Source organism: Tachysurus fulvidraco, chromosome 7 (genome assembly GCF_022655615.1).
Source record: "Tachysurus fulvidraco isolate hzauxx_2018 chromosome 7, HZAU_PFXX_2.0, whole genome shotgun sequence".
In the NCBI taxonomy this organism is placed as follows: Eukaryota; Metazoa; Chordata; class Actinopteri; order Siluriformes; family Bagridae; genus Tachysurus; species Tachysurus fulvidraco.
In genome coordinates this window covers 11,338,547-11,358,253 of record NC_062524.1, presented here as the reverse complement: position 1 = coordinate 11,358,253, position 19,707 = coordinate 11,338,547, and the positions used below count along the sequence as shown (strand labels likewise).

The 19,707-nt window shown below is 43.8% G+C and overlaps 1 protein-coding gene across 9 annotated transcripts; it reads right to left on the bottom strand.

The window, feature by feature from the left end:
* Nucleotides 1-697: 697 nt before the first annotated feature.
* setdb1a (SET domain bifurcated histone lysine methyltransferase 1a) lies at nt 698-18,884 on the bottom strand. 9 transcript variants are annotated; one of them, XM_047816547.1, is made up of 22 exons: nt 18,730-18,799; nt 18,112-18,169; nt 16,037-16,242; nt 15,499-15,695; nt 15,329-15,354; nt 14,496-15,222; nt 14,250-14,399; nt 12,585-12,789; nt 12,423-12,496; nt 12,142-12,332; nt 11,512-11,620; nt 7,212-7,515; nt 5,932-6,154; nt 5,454-5,818; nt 5,231-5,347; nt 4,857-5,026; nt 4,533-4,769; nt 3,841-4,050; nt 3,636-3,731; nt 3,322-3,542; nt 2,204-2,292; nt 698-1,006 (listed from the first exon to the last, which is right to left on the bottom strand). In XM_047816547.1, exons 3-22 carry the CDS (start codon nt 16,225-16,227, stop codon nt 889-891), a joined length of 4,020 nt encoding a protein of 1,339 aa, XP_047672503.1. In that variant the 5' UTR covers nt 16,228-16,242; nt 18,112-18,169; nt 18,730-18,799; the 3' UTR covers nt 698-888. The 9 variants fall into 9 exon arrangements, with proteins under 9 accessions (XP_047672503.1, XP_047672498.1, XP_047672504.1 ...); XM_047816542.1 differs by lacking the exon at nt 18,112-18,169 and adding an exon at nt 18,311-18,436 and having other exon boundaries at nt 18,730-18,746; XM_047816548.1 differs by having other exon boundaries at nt 18,112-18,172; nt 18,730-18,744.
* Nucleotides 18,885-19,707: the final 823 nt, after the last annotated feature.

The following is a 19,707-nucleotide window of genomic DNA, read 5'->3' as shown; positions in this document are numbered from 1 at the left end:
GGACGACCCTTTCTCCTGTCAGTGTGTGTTTATTGTTTATTTATGACGTGGCAACGTGCTTTATTTTCTGCACCGTATCATCTGAACACCATCATTAGATTCTGGCCGCATAGTGTACGTATTGTTTTTATATCACATTCATTAGCATTTCATAAATATTTGTCTATACATGAAAAAGAAACCAAGAGCTTTGATTCATCTTTTTTTTTTTTACTAACATCAAATTTTGTTATAGAAGGTAAACGTAGCGCTTTATTCCATTTCATAAACTCATTCGAATCATTTATTGGCCGAAGACGATATCCACTTCTTATAAAGAATTTAATCGAATGCTGTTTGAAATGATTTTTGATGCTTAAGGATCAGAATTAAAACACAGTTTGATGTATTCCTAGCAAACTGACGTGTTAAACAACAACATACGTCTGTGAACAGTCACTAAATATATAGTAACCCAGACTCGATAAGTCCTAAAACCTTCAGGATCATCACACGTTTGGACTTTTCCAGAAATTCTCCAGCATCGCTTCATGAAATGTTTATGAATGTATTATAAAAGGTACATCAAATGAAGTGGCTTTTTTTTTAATTTTCCCAAATAAATATTTTTTAAATAAATAAGTGTATATATATATATATATATATATATATATATATATATATATAAATAAAAGGCATATTAAACGCTCACTCGGTGTAGAGTTCATCCTTTTTATTAACAAGTAAATCATATCCAAATTTTTACATTTATTAGCATTTTAATAGGCTATAATGAGCTAAAAGTATGCCGTGTGCAACCTTCCTTAAGTTCCAGGTGGCAAGTAAAGAGCTTGGAATCTCTCTCCTTTGGAAAATCATGATATTGTTGTAAAGCAGAAGAATCTGTTTTCAAAGTAAGCGGCCGGTGCATTCAGACGAGCCGCAGCAGCAGAGCAGCACCTTTCCCTCCACACTGCCCACTTCATAACTGTAATCCCACGTCAGCTCTGTTCCAGCTCTAATACGCCTGACACACACACACACACAGACACACACACACACAAAGACAGAGACACACGCACAAAGACAGAGACACACGCACAAAGACAGAGACACACGCACAAAGACAGAGACACACGCACAGACAGACAGAGACACACACGCACAGACAGACAGAGACACACACGCACAGACAGACAGACACAGACAGACAGACACACACAGACAGACACACACAGACAGACAGACACAGACAGACAGACACACACAGACAGACAGACAGACACACACAGACAGACAGACAGACACACACAGACAGACAGACAGACAGACACACACACACAGACACACACACACAGACAGACACACACACACAGACAGACACACACACACAGACAGACACACACACACAGACAGACACACACACACACACAGACACACACACACACAGACAGACACACACACACACAGACAGACACACACACACACAGACAGACACACACACACACACAGACAGACACACACACACACACAGACAGACACACACACACACACAGACAGACACACACACACAGACAGACACACACACACACACACACACACACACAGACAGACACACACACACACACACACAGACACACACACACACACACACAGACACACAGACACACACACACACACACAGACAGACAGACAGACAGGGAAATGAATGTTTACATAATATCTGTGATGTGATGCACAGATTAAGCAACTTGTGTTCAACACACACACAACAATTCACACACTGATTCACACAGACCCAACCATCCACAAACATCCCCTCAAACCCCCACACACTCCCAACCATCCACAAACATCCCCACACACTCCCAAAAATCCACAAACATCCCCCCACACCCACACTCACTCCCAACCATCCACAAACATCCCCCCACACCCACTCACACACCCCACACTCCCACAAACATCCCCCCACACTCACTTTCACCCATCCACAAATATCCTCCGACAACCATTCACACACACTCACACAATACACACACATAAAATCACTCATACATACCAACACCCCCTCAAACACACACAGACGCTCACACAACACACACACCAACACCCACCCACTCACACACACACACACATACACCCATAGTCACCCATTCACACACACATATCCACAACCCATACCCAACCGCTCTCACACACACACACACACCCAGTCACTCACTTGCTGGTGAAGAATGCAACCCAGGGGAAGCGGAGGTCATGTGTGTCCACAAATACGTTTTGGACAAACAGATTAGGATTGCAGCTATGCTGTGGACACGAGAGACATGACAGGTTAAGAAGTGAGCAGAGAACATTTTTTTTTATATTCTTAAGATGCTTTTTATGAGAAATACAAAAAACATTAGCATGAAAGGTAAACAAATCCCTGTGCACAGGACAGGTCTTGGTCACGTCTCATCAGAGGAAGTGTTGATGAATTATCCTTGTGATTGTGTCCTGAGAAATTTCATAAATTTTTTACGAACTGATTTAAACAATATTTTTCTCAAACTTAACTTTTACAGCTTCATTTGTTTATTCTGAGAATCTTGCCCAGTGTTCTTTTTAACTTGCTAGTATTAGCGCTAGATTGTCGAACACCTAGAGACAGAGAGAACTCCATTTCCCAGAACACACCACGGACTACACTTCCCAAGCTGACTTGTTTTCGGCTGCTCTGGTGTTGATCTTAAGCTCTCACCGCTTTTTGAATTCTGGTTTTGTCCTGGCTGTACGATTTACACCTCACATGAACTCTGATTTTGGGGAACAATTTTGCCCATGTGTCATTAATAATTTCTCTCTCTGTCTCCCTTTCCCTTTTTTGGTCTGTCTGTCTCTCCTTCTCTGTCTCTCTTTCTCTGTCTGTCTCTCTTTCTGTCTCTATCTGTCTCTCATTGCCTGTTTGTCTGTGTCTCTCTCTTTGCCTCTTTGTCTGTCTGTCTTTCTCTGTCTCTCTCTCTTTGCCCGTCTCTGTCTTTGCCTCTTTGTCTGTCTGTCTCTCTCCCTCTCTATCTCACTGTCTCTCTCAATCTCTCTCTCTGCATTTGTGTCCCTATCGGCTTACCAGTTGCAAACCCCTGATTTTCTCCCTGAACCATTTCTGAAAAAAAATCTCTCCAATTAAGTCAGAGCAGCTCAAGAACATCACGCTGTAGAGTCTGATCTTCTCCTGACTCATTTTTAATAAAAACAAAACACTAGGCCTTTGAAGCACTCATACTTTTTTTTTTTACATTTTAGTACTAAAACTAGTCTATTCTATAATAAACTCTCGCTCTCCATTTCTTTTCTTACGTTAATGTATCGTGCCAGGTTTCCCTCCTGCTTGGCGTCGATGAGATAACACGCCCTTTCCCCATTAAACAGACTGCGTGTGCACTTCCTGCCGTGTGCCCTTTTATTTTCTTGCACACATTTCTCAGGCTCTGCTTTTGGCTTCACTCTCCTGTGACTGGACTTGATGGCAAAGGCACGTGTTGATTTCCTGGCAAATCCCAACTTAGGGCCTCCGGGACCTGAGAATGGACACAATATGAGAGAATAAATGAGCTAAATAAAAAGTAGGAATAATAACAACAATAATAATAATAATAATAATTGATGCTAACCCTCTTTTCTCATCTTCTTGGCCATGGATGCGGTCACCTCCGTTTGCTCCTCTGAGATTTTAGCAGATGTCTGGACAATGTTAGGAAATTCTTTTTCTGTGCGAGCATAAAGAAAAAAAATGTATTTAATCAGCAGCTCAGACAACAGTCTGGCAACCCAACAGGGATGCAGTAGATTTAGTCAGTTTAAGGAATGAGATCTTACCTTCTGGGACCTTGGTATTTCTGCGTGTGGTGTAGCTCCTCTTACACTCATCGCTCAAGTCGCTGGGTTTATAATCCTCATCGTCTACAGAATCATCGTCGCATTCTAAATCATCATCACTCACTTGTCTCTCTCTTTTTCCTTGTGGCATTTTGGTTTCGGGGATTTCAGTCATTTCACAGACTTTTGTTTTGGTTGTGTCTTCCTTTTCTAAGAAAATAGGGAAAAAAATTTAATTTACTAATGCACAGACACGCTCACACGTACGCACGGTCATGCACACATGCTCAAACACGCATGCTCACGCACGCACGCACACACGCACGCTCACGCACACACGCACGCTCACGCACGCTCACGCACGCTCACGCACGCAAGCTCACACGCACGCAAGCACGTTCACACACGCACGCACGCTCACGCATGCACGTTCACACACACGCACCCAATACTCTCCTTGTGATTGGGCTAATTAACACTAGACCTAAAGCTAACCTTTACATAAAGTTCAAAATTGTTAGATATTCCAATCCTTATGGTGTAGTTATTGGTGTTTCCCACCGAGATATTCTCTCTCATACTCACTCTACTGTAACCTGTTTGCCACAGAACACACTCTCTTATTCACCCACACACTCATTCACTCTCACACCCTTTCACTTAACCACACACTCACTCTCTCACACTCTCACCTTCACCACTGCTAGAATTTGATTCCATCAGAAACACATCATGTTTCTTTAACGCTCCCGTCGTCATAGTTACGAGAGTCTTCTTGTCACTCTCTTCCTCCTTGTCGGAGCAGTAAGCTTCACTTTCATAGCCCTCCTTCAGTTTCTCCACTCCTTCAATGTAGTCCAGGTTTGCCAAGTACTCGTTGCCAGACATGGCACTTTCTGCGTTCACCACCTCATCCTTGACTACTTTACCTGTGTAAAGGGGTTTCGGAACAGCAGAATGAATCAGCGCTGCAGTCTGGAAGCCTTGTTCACTGGTAAGACTAGTTGTGCACATACCTGTGAACACACACACGAATGTCCCCTTGGACATATCGTCCAGGCAGCGCAGACCCCAGCCTTTGTGTTGAGTCATGAAAACCTCCAGACGAAGCTGAAGCCCGTGTTGTACCAGCCTGTTATTACACAGCTTCGGATCACAGCGACACAGAGAGTTACACTCATAAACCCTGCAGAGAGAAACAGCGGCCAGGAAGTCCTCAGTACAGATTTATTACATGGACGTTATTTAAACGTCTTGCACGAGCTTCCTGTTTCCACTGACAGATCTCGTTAGGTGACTGTTTATACGTCTGTTTGTTGAGTTATTGGTTAAACCCATTCGGATTAAACAAGTCAATAAAATAGAGCCAGTTCATGGAGATTCCTCTTACCCAGTGGGCACGTATCTGGGCAATCGCTTGTGCGTGTATCCGGCAGTGACGTCCACAGGGCCGCCGGTGAACAACGACGTGGCCTCAATTGTCATCTGGTAACACGCGCACTTTGACCTGTGACACAAACAAATCCAGGCAATGAGAGCAGGGCACCAAATCTGAACATAAAGAAAATCACAGAAGCTAGTGGGCTGTGAAGGAACTGGTGAAAATCTCACACCTGTCTCGGCAGCCATCGGTACAGTCACATCCCACCATGAAGTCAAGGCTGGTGTTGATAAAGACACCAGGAGCAGGCAGCCTGTGTCTGGTGTAGGTCACAGGAGGTGGAGAGACAGCGTTAAGCTCGTTAACGCACTGCACAGGCACCACCTCCTTTCCTTCTGAAATGTCTGGCAGGAACACAAAGGGATGGCTGATCATGGAGGATGGGAGCATGGCCCTTTTCACCAAGACAAATGGGTCCAAGCAGAACATGTCCAGGAAGAGGAAATCACAGCGTGACTCAAACAGGAAGGCCTGAATCTCTTCCATCTCACACATGCTCCGCCCACAAGGAGCACGATAGAAGACGTGAAAAGACATCTGAGGAAATTAGGAGGAAATAGCATAAAAAAATGTAGAAATCTGTTGATATTTTCAAGATGATACAAAGTTTTATTGCTGTCCTGCATGCATATATACCACGTTATTCTCACCTTCCCATCTAGACGCCTTCTTGCGGTCATGCGCCGAAACCCCTGGAGCAGCGGGATGAGCAGCGGATTCTGGCCACGGTGTGGATCCTTCCGCGGCGGCCTCATTTGATCCAGACAAGCCGGGCAGCAGCGATGAGGTACATACTTTAACCGGGGCTCAACAACCGGGAGAAGAGCGTTCAGTGATCTGCTGTCTTCCTCTTCAGGAGGGGGGCGTTTAGTTCTGTAAAATAGCAGAGAGCAAATGTCGCCTTTTCCCTACGACTGCTTGAAGTACATTCTGTTTCGCCCGCGAAGGGAAATCATCTCATGAGGAGACACTTTGATGAATTATTTAGATGAACTAAATAGCTAAAACATGACAGGGACAGAGAGAGAGAGAGAGAGAGAGAGAGAGAGAGAGAGAGAGAGAGAGAGACAGACACAGACACAGAGAGAGAGAGAGAGAGAGAGAGAGAGAGAGAAAAACAGGCAGACAGACAGAGAGAGAGAGAGAGAGAAACAGGCAGACAGACAGAGAGAGAAACAGACAGACACAGAGAGAGAGAGAGAGAGAAACAGGCAGACAGACAGAGAGAGAGAGAAAAACAGGCAGACAGACAGAGAGAGAAACAGACAGACACACAGAGAGAGAGAGAAACAGGCAGACAGACAGAGAGAGAGAGAGAGAGAGAGAGAGAAAAACAGGCAGACAGACAGAGAGAGAGAAACAGACAGACAGAGAGAGAGAAACAGGCAGACAGACAGAGAGAGAGAGAGAAACAGGCAGACAGAGAGAGAGAGAGAGAGAGAGAGAGAGAGAGAGAGAGAGAGAGAAACAGGCAGACAGACAGAGAGAGAAACAGAGACACACAGAGAGAGAGAGAGAGAGAGAGAGAGAGAGAGAGAGAGAGAGAGAGAAACAGGCAGACAGACAGAGAGAGAAACAGAGACACAGAGAGAGAGAGAGAGAGAGAGAGAGAGAGAGAAACAGGCAGACAGACAGAGAGAGAGAGGGAGACAGACAGACACAGAGAGAGAGAGAGGGAGACAGACAGAAACAGAGAGACAGAGAGACAGACAGAAAAAGAGAGAGAGAGACAGAGGAGACAGGAACTTGAACAAGGCTAAAGATGTGAGCTGTGATGATCCCTTTTTCTGTTTTAACTGAGTTTCCTGAGTGTGATGTGCTGACAGACAGAGCTAGATGTCCTGCAGCTCCACACGACATTTACCTGAAAACCAGGATTAGAAACTGGACCAAATCTGAGGTTCAGTGTAAAACACAATAACAGACTCACCCTGTGTTAGATGAACTGCTCACTGTGGGCTCGGTGTGTGTGCTGATTTTCATAGCAGTCAGCGATAAAGGCAAAGTAACTCTCTTCAGGACGACTCTGGGCTGCGAGATCGAGTTACCCGGAAATATCTTTGTCGTATTTTGTGTTGTCGTGACCGGGGAACCTCTCTGGGAAGGAACATTTGGAGCATTTGAGGTTTTTAAGGGTACAGTGTTTGTAGAAACTGGTGTTGAGGAGGTAGCAGTAGTGTTGGTGCTGATGCTGGTGTGTTGTTTAGTGTTCTTCTGAGGTACAATCCATCCAGCTGATTATGCAGGAAAAAAGGAAAAGCGTGAAGTTCATTGCCAATTTCTTTCCAACACACACACACATACATACATGCACGCACACACACACACACACACATACATGTACACACACACACGCACGCATATACATGCACACACGCACGCACACACACACACGCATATACATGTACACACACACACACATGTACACACACACAAATACATGTACACACACGTACACACACACGTACACATACGTACACACACACGTATACATACATGTACACACACACACGTATACATACATGTACACACACACGTATACATACATGTACACACACACACGTATACATACATGTACACACACACGTATACATACATGTACACACACACACACACACACATACGTACACATACATGTACACGTACACACACACACACGTACACGTACACCCACGTACACGTACACACACACGTACACCCACGTACACGTACACACACACGTACACATACATGTACACACACACGTACGTACACATACATGTACACACGTACGTACACATACACACACACACGTACACATACACGTACACACACGTACGTACACATACACGTACACACACGTACGTACACATACACGTACACACACGTACACACACATGCACACACACGTACACACACACATGCAAACGTACACACACACATGCACACGTACACACACACATGCACACACGTACACACACACATGCACACACACGTACACACACATGCACACACACGTACACACACACACATACACGTACACACACACACACACGTACACACACGTACACACACACATACACACACGTACACACATACACACACACACATACACATACATACACATACACACACATACACGTACACACATACACATACACACACACGTACACACACACGTACACACACACGTACACACACACGTACACACACACGTACACACGTACACACACACACACACGTACACACATGTACACACATACGTACACACACACGTACACACACACGTACACACACACGTACACACACACACACACACACACGTACACACACACACACACACACACGTACACACACACACACACACACACACACGTACACACACACACACACACACACGAACACACACACACACACACACACGTACACACACACACACACACACACGTACACACACACACACACACACACACGTACACACACATGTACACACACACGTACACACACAAACACACGTACACACACACACACACACACACGAACACACACACACGAACATACATACGTACACAAACGTACACATACACACATACACACACGTACACACACGTACACACACACACGTACACACACACACACACACACACGTACACACACACACACACACGTACACACACACACACACACGTACACACACACACACACACGTACACACACACACACACACACACACACACACACACATATATACACACACACACAAACAACACACACACACGTACACACACGTACACACACACACACACAAAAACACACACACACGTACACACACACACGTACACACACACTCGTACACACACACACACACACACACACGTACACACACACATACATGTACACACACACACACACACACATACACACGCACACACATACATACATGTACACACACGCCCATACACGTACACACACACACACACACACACACATATGCATACACAAACACACACACATACACGTACACACACATACGTACACACATACATACACACACATACATACACACACACGTACACACACACATACACACACACACACGTACACACACACGTACACACACACATACACATGTACACACACATACACGTACACACACACACTACAACACTACACGTACACACACACATACACATGTACAGATACACACACACATACACATGTACAGATACACATACACATACATGTACACACGTACACATACACATACACGTACACATACATGTGTACACATACACATACATGTACACACACACACGTACACATACATGTACACACACACACACACACACACACACACACGTACACATACATGTACACACACACGTACACACACACGTACACACACACGTACACATACACGTACACACACATGTACACACACACGTACACACACATGTACACACACACGTACACATACATGTACACACACACGTACACATACATGTACACACACACGTACACATACATGTACACACACACGTACACATACATGTACACACACACGTACACATACATGTACACACACACGTACACATACATGTACACACACGTACACACACACATGTACACACACACATGTACACACATGTACACACACACATGTACACACGTACACATACATGTACACACACACACACACACACACACATTCATGTACACACGTACACACACACACACGTACACATACATGTACACACACACACACATTCATGTACACACGTACACACACACATGTACACACACACACACGTACACATACATGTACACACACACGTACACATACATGTACACACACACACATTCATGTACACACGTACACACACACACACACGTACACATACATGTACACACACACACACACACGTACACATACATGTACACACACACACACACACGTACACATACATGTACACACACACACACACACATGTACATACACACACACGTACACACACACACACGTACACACACACACACGTACACACACACACGTACACACACACACGTACACACACACATACACGTACACACGTACACACACGTACACACACACAAACACTTACACACACATACACATGTACACACACACAAACACTTACACACACATACATGTACACACACACATACACGTACACACACACATACACGTACACACACATATACACGTACACATACACATGTACAGATACACATACATGTACACACACACATACATGTACACACACACATACATGTACACACACACATACATGTACACACACACAAACACTTACACACACATACACGTACACACACATACACATGTACAGATACACACACACATACACATGTACAGATACACATACACATACATGTACACACGTACACATACACATACACGTACACATACACATACACGTACACACACACGTACACATACACATACACGTACACACACACGTACACATACATGTACACACACACACGTACACATACCTGTACACACACACACGTACACATACATGTACACACACACACGTACACACACACGTACACATACATGTACACACACACACACACGTACACATACATGTACACACACACGTACACATACATGTACACACACACGTACACATACATGTATACACACGTACACACACACATGTACACACACGTACACACACACATGTACACACACGTACACACACACATGTACACACACGTACACACACACATGTACACACACGTACACATACACGTACACACACACACACACACACACACGTACACATACATGTACACACACACGTACACACACATGTACACACACACGTACACATACATGTACACACACACACGTACACATACATGTACACACACACACGTACACATACATGTACACACACACGTACACATACATGTACACACACACGTACACATACATGTACACACACACGTACACATACATGTACACACACACGTACACATACACACACACGTACACATACATGTACACACAAACGTACACATGTACACACACGTACACATACATGTACACACACGTACACACATGTACACACACGTACACATACACGTACACATTCATGTACACACGTACACATTCATGTACACACGTACACACACACACGTACACACACACATACACACACACATACACACACACATACACACACACATACACACACACACACCTGTATTTACAGCCTCGTCCTTCATCTGCTCAGACATTCGCTTCTTAATCCTTTGGATTTGCTCCAGTCGATTCGAGCCCTTGTACAGCCACTCTGTCTCCTCATCTTTCTGTAACAGTTAACACACTTCACATACTGAGATGTTTAAAAAAAATGTATGTCAGTGTCATGATGTGTGACATTTTTTCAGTTCCCTGCTTACAACTGCAGCTCCTACTGCAATGAGTTCCCACTTAATGTGTGGGACAAAAATGGAGGAAACTTTTATAACCGTGGTTTAATCTTATGGTTCATCTTGGTATCATACTATAGCAAGCAGTAGTAGGAACACTGACTAATGACTTCATAGTACAGAGATAGAAATCACTGTGTGTGAAAGCAGCATAAAACATGATAAAATCACAAGACTAAAATTTCTCACACACAGATTCAGATGTAATGCAAAATCAGTGTTTATTTCTTAAAGCACCAATCTACTGCGTATTATTTTTCACTAGAGAGAGATATATGACGCGATATAAAGCATCACACGTTGTCCATTATGTCACAAACTCAAAGCCTCGGTGTTGATCGCGCATCATATTTTTTCCCCTTAATGTGGGTTCGGGTCGGGCTACAGCTGCGTCTCACCTTGTAACAAATCTGGATCAAGCTCCCATCCACCTGAGTGACGGTGCAGAGCTCCATCTGCCCATCACGTTCCACCTTACTATCCTGCCCCACCCGCATCACCACAAAGATGGGGTTTGGATACGCCTGTAGATATTCCTCCACCTCCGCACGCCACACTTTGTCATCTATGTCGTCTGACATTTTCGTCACTAGGTGGCCAGAATGGCGAGAGAGAAAGTCAGCATAAAATAATATACACAAAACGCAGACAGAAAGCATGCAACAGTTCAGTTCCTTACATGGCTTACAGACCAGGTGGAGGTCTGGCAGGCTGAGGTAGGCTGGACATCCGTTGTCAAAGAACACCAGGAACCTGAAACACCAGACATCAGCATGTTTGCTAGACGCATAAACTGAAGCCAATCAGATGATGAGAGATTAAAGGACAAATGAATATGCACCTCATCCGATTCCTGCGTTCTGGCATCTCGACCACTACGGCAGCATGAAGCCAAGACTGGTCATCTTCTTTGTAGCAGGCAACGACTCGACACCCCACAAAGAGATCCTTCAGCATAGGAGGGCCAACACACGCGAGGTGATGAGCAGATAAAACACTCTTGCCTTTACCTCCATCAAACAGGATCTTATACCTAGGACCGGTCTCTGAGATCACATGGAGAAAAAAATAAATAAAATCAGGAAAGAAAATCCAAAACGTTATCCAACCAAGCCCCCCAAATAAGAATAATAAACACACTACAAGATCTATAAACCCGATATAAGATAATTAATCCTAATTTCTGGGAATATTTTAAAGCATCTAAATGTTCATGTTCTACTGGTGGATAATTTTGTTCATTTTAAGAATTCATTATATTTCTACATTTTTTTAATTTCAAATAGTAGGACCAGTGAATAGAAATAAAAATCTTATGTTTGATTTATTGTAATCTTATAATAACAAATAGATAGTAATAATAAATTGAAACAGATTCAGTATCACTTGCTAAGATGATCACTCGTTATCTGCAGTGTGGCCCTGAAGAATCAGGAAGGCTGGAACATCTCAACACGCAGCACGATTAAAAGAAGCTCCGGACGAGATGAGAATTACAGGTAACGAATATCCGAAGAACCTTAGTTATTATCTCCAAACTCTGATCTCAAAATAGTGGGGAATTTTCCCAGTAGTGGCTGGTCGATCAAAACAAATTCTCTCAGAGCGCATCAGTAACTCATCAATAAAATCATGATAGAACCCAGACCACAACTCAACAAAGGCTAGTGCCAGAACACACATTGATGGCCCACGGATGCTGTCTGGTATATTGTTTTGTGAGCTGACCAAAGTGTAAAAAGTGAAAGACATGGGTCTGCTGCCATCTGGCGTAAAAACAACACAGCAAATCCAAAAATGAATCCAATATCCTGCAATAAGTATTAATACTAACAGTGAAGCATGGTGGTGGTGGTGGTGTGATGGTGTCAGGACTCTTTGCTGCTGGAGAGCCTGGGAGTCTTGCCATAATTGATTGATAATTGATGGAAACATGAATTCTGCTCCCCATCTCTACAAGAAATTACCGTGAGCTTCAGGCCTGAAGGCTCTCCAGGGTCTCTGAATTCTAACAATTCTGCAAAAAAAAAAAATAGAGGCTCCTCTATGTGAAAGACTCCAGTTAGCAGTAGCGTTTGGTTGCAGTTGTTGCTTATTTTATAGTTGCTCTATAACCATTTTCTCATGTTCTCAGTCAAAGTCTAAAATTACATTCGGAATGAGGATCTGAAACCGTATAACGTGAAAAAAATGCAAAATTACAGGAAACCCGTAGGGTGTCGAGAGGGGGTTTGTGAATCTTCGGAAATCTTTAAAGCATCCGTGATGATTACATTGAACTAAATTTTCTGTTTATTGTCTGAGGTTAGAACTCAAACGTTCTCTCTTCACCTCGAGGAAACGAGACCTTGCGGAAAGGGGTGGGGCTTATAAGCAGTGTCATTTCATATCAGATCGCTCAAAACAAAGACCGACGATCCGTCGGCCTTTCCATATTCCTAAGACGATTGACCCGTCTCATGTTTTTGTTGAATAAGACACATTTGTACCCCCCATGCAGTCTTACCAGTTGATTTGACGCCTAAAATCGTGCCTTGGTGCCATGTTTTGGTCCTCCGCCATCCGAGAACGCTCATGTTGACCTTCAGCTTCACGTCTTGCGGAGCACGAGCAGGCGGCGCAGTCGTGTCTGGTGTGACCTGTGGCATCATGGAGACTGAGACAAAACAGCGTGATGGTTATTCATTGTCAAAAAAGAAATATGTCGAATGAAATACAGCTGAAGTCAAAGCAACTTCACTAAATCTCACACCTTCTCTAGCATCTGGTGGCTTGGTAGAAGTTGTGCTGTTTGTGGCACCGGAGTGAGGGCTGGAGGTAGGTGATTTAGTCTCAGGATTGTCTCCTTGTTTAGGGGGGATATCTTTAGCTTTTTCAGAAGGTATGGCTTTAACTGTGCTACTAGATGGCATTGAAGTGCTTGAAGGTTGGCTGCTGGATTTGGGACTGTTTTTTCCAGTCTTGTCTGAAGTTGGAGTTGTTTTGGAACTCTTGCTCTTAGAGGCAGGTTTTTGGCTGACGGAGTTTGTTTTTGAAGATTTGGAAGCAGAAACAGATTTCACCGGGAGTGTTGATGTTGGAGTAGATGTTACAAGTTGCACTGGAGTGTCAACATTCTGTTTTGCAGGGGTTTCAAGTGTAACTGTATCGCTCGTGGATGTGGATATGTTTTCAACGGTGCCCGGTGTAGGGGTTTTAACAGTCTCACTCATGGGGACCGATTTGCCTGATGAAACAGAACGAGTTTCCTTTTGGGGCATTAACTGAGCAGACAAATCACCAGGAGATGGAGCAGTAGTTAGTGCAGAGCTTCCTAAAGTCTTTACACTTTTGTGGGTGGATCTCTTTTTCTTGATCCCAGAGGATGACTTGGGTTTGACTTTGACTGAAGGGTCAACAGCCCCAGACATTTCCACGTTCTGATCTAACGTCTGTCCAGAACATTCTGAAGAGTCTATGGCTTTTGACAAATCAGCTTCCTGAGAGTGTTATGGAGGAGAAGAAAAATAAATTTAAGCAAAGATAACCAGTTGATTATTATAAAAAGGAGATTTGAGACGTCCAATATACGTATAACATCCTCACCTTCAGTTCAGTTTCGGGAACACCGGCTTTTGTATGGTTAAATGATGAAGATTCGAGAGAGACAGAGAGAGAGAGAGAGATACATCAGTTTCAAAAATCACATTCTGACTTAAGTAACTTTTTCACATCACCTGTAGTCCTAAATCAAAAGAAAATGAAGAACTCTTTACCTCCCAAATCAATGACAACATACTCATCGTCCTCTTCCCAATCATGCTCGTCCTCTCTCTTGTCAATATCATCCACGATCTGTATGACGTTTTCCGTAGGTTTGCCTCCTCCTTCTTCCTCAGAGTCAGTGTCTCGATAGTCTAGTCCCAGCATTCCATACAAGCCCTTCATCACAGACTCACACTCCAGCACCGATCTGATCCAAAATCAAAAGGAAGTCATGGTCAGTGATCACAGTACGGAAAACATCTCTCCAGACCTGCAGCTTTCCAGTACAGATCTGGAGAATTCTGGTAAACTGGGATGTCTGGATGCTGCAGTCCCTTTACTCGAATTTGTTGACGGTGGAGCATCTGCATACTTTATGTCCCAGGATGTCCTCATGCCCTTGTGGCGCTATGTAAATTATGACGTCCTAGCAAGTGTTGCCAGAATTAATCTGTGTTTCTTACTAATATCTCTCTCTAACCCTCCTGATCCAGTACAATTTACTCATCAATCTACCTTTAAAATGGCATGTTTTACGCTGGTACTTACTCGCAGGCGTTATTGTACAGCAGCTGGGTGTATGTTGCCTCCCTCTCTTTCTGCTTCACCCAGTCTTCCACCTGCTCCAACTGCGCTCGCCTCTGCACCAGCTGCTCGTTCTTCTCCACCTGCGACCGCACCCAGTGCTGCAGCTCCTCCGCTGTCATGTTCATCTTCTCGTCCTCTTCTTCGCTCTTCATCGCTCTACTGCTGTACTGTCATGAGGGCACATCGTAAACACGGACATGTCAGTGACAGGCTGCAAACTCAAAGCTGGCTTGGAGATTAAGTTCAAGATTAAGCTGTGACTAAGACCAGGAAACTGGTGACGGTCCTGTCTCTGAGCGACAGTGCCGACTCTTCAGCACCTGATCTTGAGGCAAGTTGAAACCTTGCAGTTGAGAAACCAGCAAAGCAAACAAGAACATTTCTACGGATATTTTTAGATTTTCTACATTTTATTTAGGACTGTTTATTTAGTTACCGAAATTTCCGGACTATTGAGCGCACCTCAATATAAGCCTCACCAACTGAATTTTTAAAAAATTATTATTTTGAACATAAATAAGCCGCACATGTCTATAAACCGCAGATGCCTACAGGTACATTGAAATAAATGAACTTTACACTAGAGGTCTTCACCGGTCCACTTAGATCCAGAAACCCGAGGTCCGAGTCTAAAAGTTTCACGTGTGCCTCAGACATGGGTCGGGTATAATAATAACGGCATCGGATCTCGGGTAATTTAAAATGAATGTGTTTTTACTGAACGGACCTGAGAAGACCCGAACTACTGTATCTTGTGTGAGTGCATCGACTAGAGTCCTTTTCCAACCTCTCCTCTGTTTGCCAAGACAGCTTGCGGCATGTTGCTGGCAGTAAGCTAATTTTCGTTGAAACAGACCTGTCAATCAATTTTGATTCCACTCTGTAGCGGTTACTTTAGTGCAGAGCTATGCATCATTCGGGTCCAGTCGGGTTAAAGAAAATTGACAATGTGTCGGACTCTGGTCTAATTTTTTCTGGGTTTGTCTCGGGTCGGGTCTTTCTTTAAAAAAAAATAATTATGCACATCGGGTTCGGGTAAAAAGTGATTCGGGTCGGGTACATTTCTTTAGACCCTCTACTTTACACAGGCTAATGAAAAACAGGAGGGAGCTGCTGACACAGACTCGTCCATAGGGATGTGGTAGCCTAGTGGTTAAGGTGTTGGGCTACCAATCGGAAGGTTGTGAGTTTGATTCTTATGTCCACCAAGCTGCCACTGCTGGGCCCCTGAGGAAGGCCCTTGACCCTCAATTGCTCAATTGTATAAAAATGAGATAAAATGTAAGTTGCTCTGGATAAGGGCATCTGCTAAATGCTGTAAATGTACCCTGATGGGCAGGCCTTTACGTCTCATAAATCTGAGACACCACGATGGTCCACCTCTAAAATCCTCAAACTTCATGGCGGTGGCGATTGTTTTGGCTTTCATTCGGATCTGCACAGTTGAAACATCTCGGCCGTCTGCTCTCTGTGTTTTGACCCAGTCTTCGAGCTCATTTTCTAGTTCGGGCCATCTGCTTTTCTTCCCTCTGAAAGCTTTAGTTGTCTTTTTGCACCGACTCAATTGCTCACGCTGCTGTTTCCAACGTCTTATCATCGACTCATTAAGCCCAAGCTTCCGTGCAGCAGCTCTATTTCCTTTTGCAACAGCCAGATCAATCGCGTTCAACTTGAAAGCTACATCATATGCATTTCTCCGTTTCTTTGCCATGATGAGGGTGACAAAATGACTACCGTAATCAGAATGATGGGAAGTTTGAGCGCGCTCGATTTAATCCAAACAGTAAACAAAAAAAGTTGTTTGACCTTAAACCCGTTCGGCAATTTCATTGGTCTAATGAAAGCTTCAGGTCGCCAAAAAAACTGAGCCCGTCACAGAATGTGTTTTTCTTTTTGAAGAAAAAAAAATTGAAAGCGGCAAAAATCCACCGCGTCATTGTTTAAGCCGCAAGGTTCAAAGCGTGGGGAAAAAAGTCGATTCTTATAGTCCGGAAAATACGGTAACAGGTAGTTAAAGATAGCAGAGAAACACTAACAGTGCTGAGCCACTAGGGAGGCGCCACATGTCAGATCAGACCACCAACTTCCCGCGTGCTGCTGGAACAAAGAGAAAATGAAGTCGGACAACTGAACATTTCCCAGACTTATTTCTGACGTGTTGACTCCCTAAATGACCAGTCCTGCTTCAACACTGTCTAATCTATTATAACAACAATCTATAAGCGAGTTACTAACATGGAGCTTAGATATGGCGTCCGGTGACGTTTAGTTGATGCATTTTGCACTACAGAGAGGATGAATCGGATCTGTCATGAATCGGATCTTTGAATCGTATCTGTGATGAATCGTGATGAATCGTATCTGTGAAAAGAATCTGTCATGAATCGGATCTGTGAATCGGAGGAGTTTATACTGGATATTTAGTGTCACAACATGTGTGTGCATATTATTTGTTATTGACAAGATGAGCAGCTAGCTACATTAGCACAACCTATCCGTTACATACTAACACCAGTGCACGTTAAATAGCAGAGAGCTTTGGTCAGGGTCCTTAAACCGAACCCAGACAAGATGCTGCATCATGACTCTGTGCCTTAACGACCTGCTGCTTTTATACACTCATTTCGTGATGTACAAATGGTAAAAGCACTGACCTTCAATCCCGGTATTACACATCCTGTGAAATTTACAAATAGGTGGATGCGGAAAGTGGGGATTAGAGACAGCGTCAGTTCTTTTTTTTTCCCCACTCGTATTCCGTCAAGTCCCGCCTTCTGCACTGGGATTGGTTGAGAGCCCGGATACACGCGCACCATGGCGTCATGCGTCCGAATCTTTAAGGTAGAAACCTGATGTTGGGCTCACATACGTTTTTACACGTGCTTTTAATGTTCCAAACATAAAACTAGTACAGAGTGAGACTAGCAACCACCTGGGATACCATTTCAGCAACACCATACATTTTTACATCATTTAGCAGACACTTTCATACAGAGTGCTTTTTTTTTATTTCAATTTATACAACTGAGCAATTAAGGGCCTTGTTTAGAGACCCAGCAGTGGCAGCTTTTGGTGTACGTGTGATTCAAACTCATGACCTACCAATAAGTAATCCAACACCTTCACCACTAGGCCACCACATCCCTTGAGAAGCAAACATAAAAAGTCTTTCAGTTGGAAAATGACCCTCTTCGGATCCTTTTAAATATAAGGTTTCTATCTCAAAGATTTGGATGCATGACCCCGGCACCATGGTGCATGTGTATCCGGGCTCTAAACCAATCAAGCTAAAACCTAGGCGAGGATATCTTAACAGTCACCTAGCAACACCTTAGCAACCAACACGGATCCCATAGCATCCACCGAACAATACTCTAACAACAATACCTTACTACAGCAACTGCTTAGCAACAACCTAGCAACCACCATGGATCCCATAGCAGCCATGCAGCAACACCGTAGAAATCACCTTGGATAGGATATCATAAGTCACCTCGCAACACCCTAGTAACCAAATAGGTTATCATAGCAACCACCTAACAATACTCTACCAACAATACTACAGAAACTGCTTAGCAAGAACCCATAATCCACCTGGGATTCCATAACAGTCACCTACCAACATACTAGCA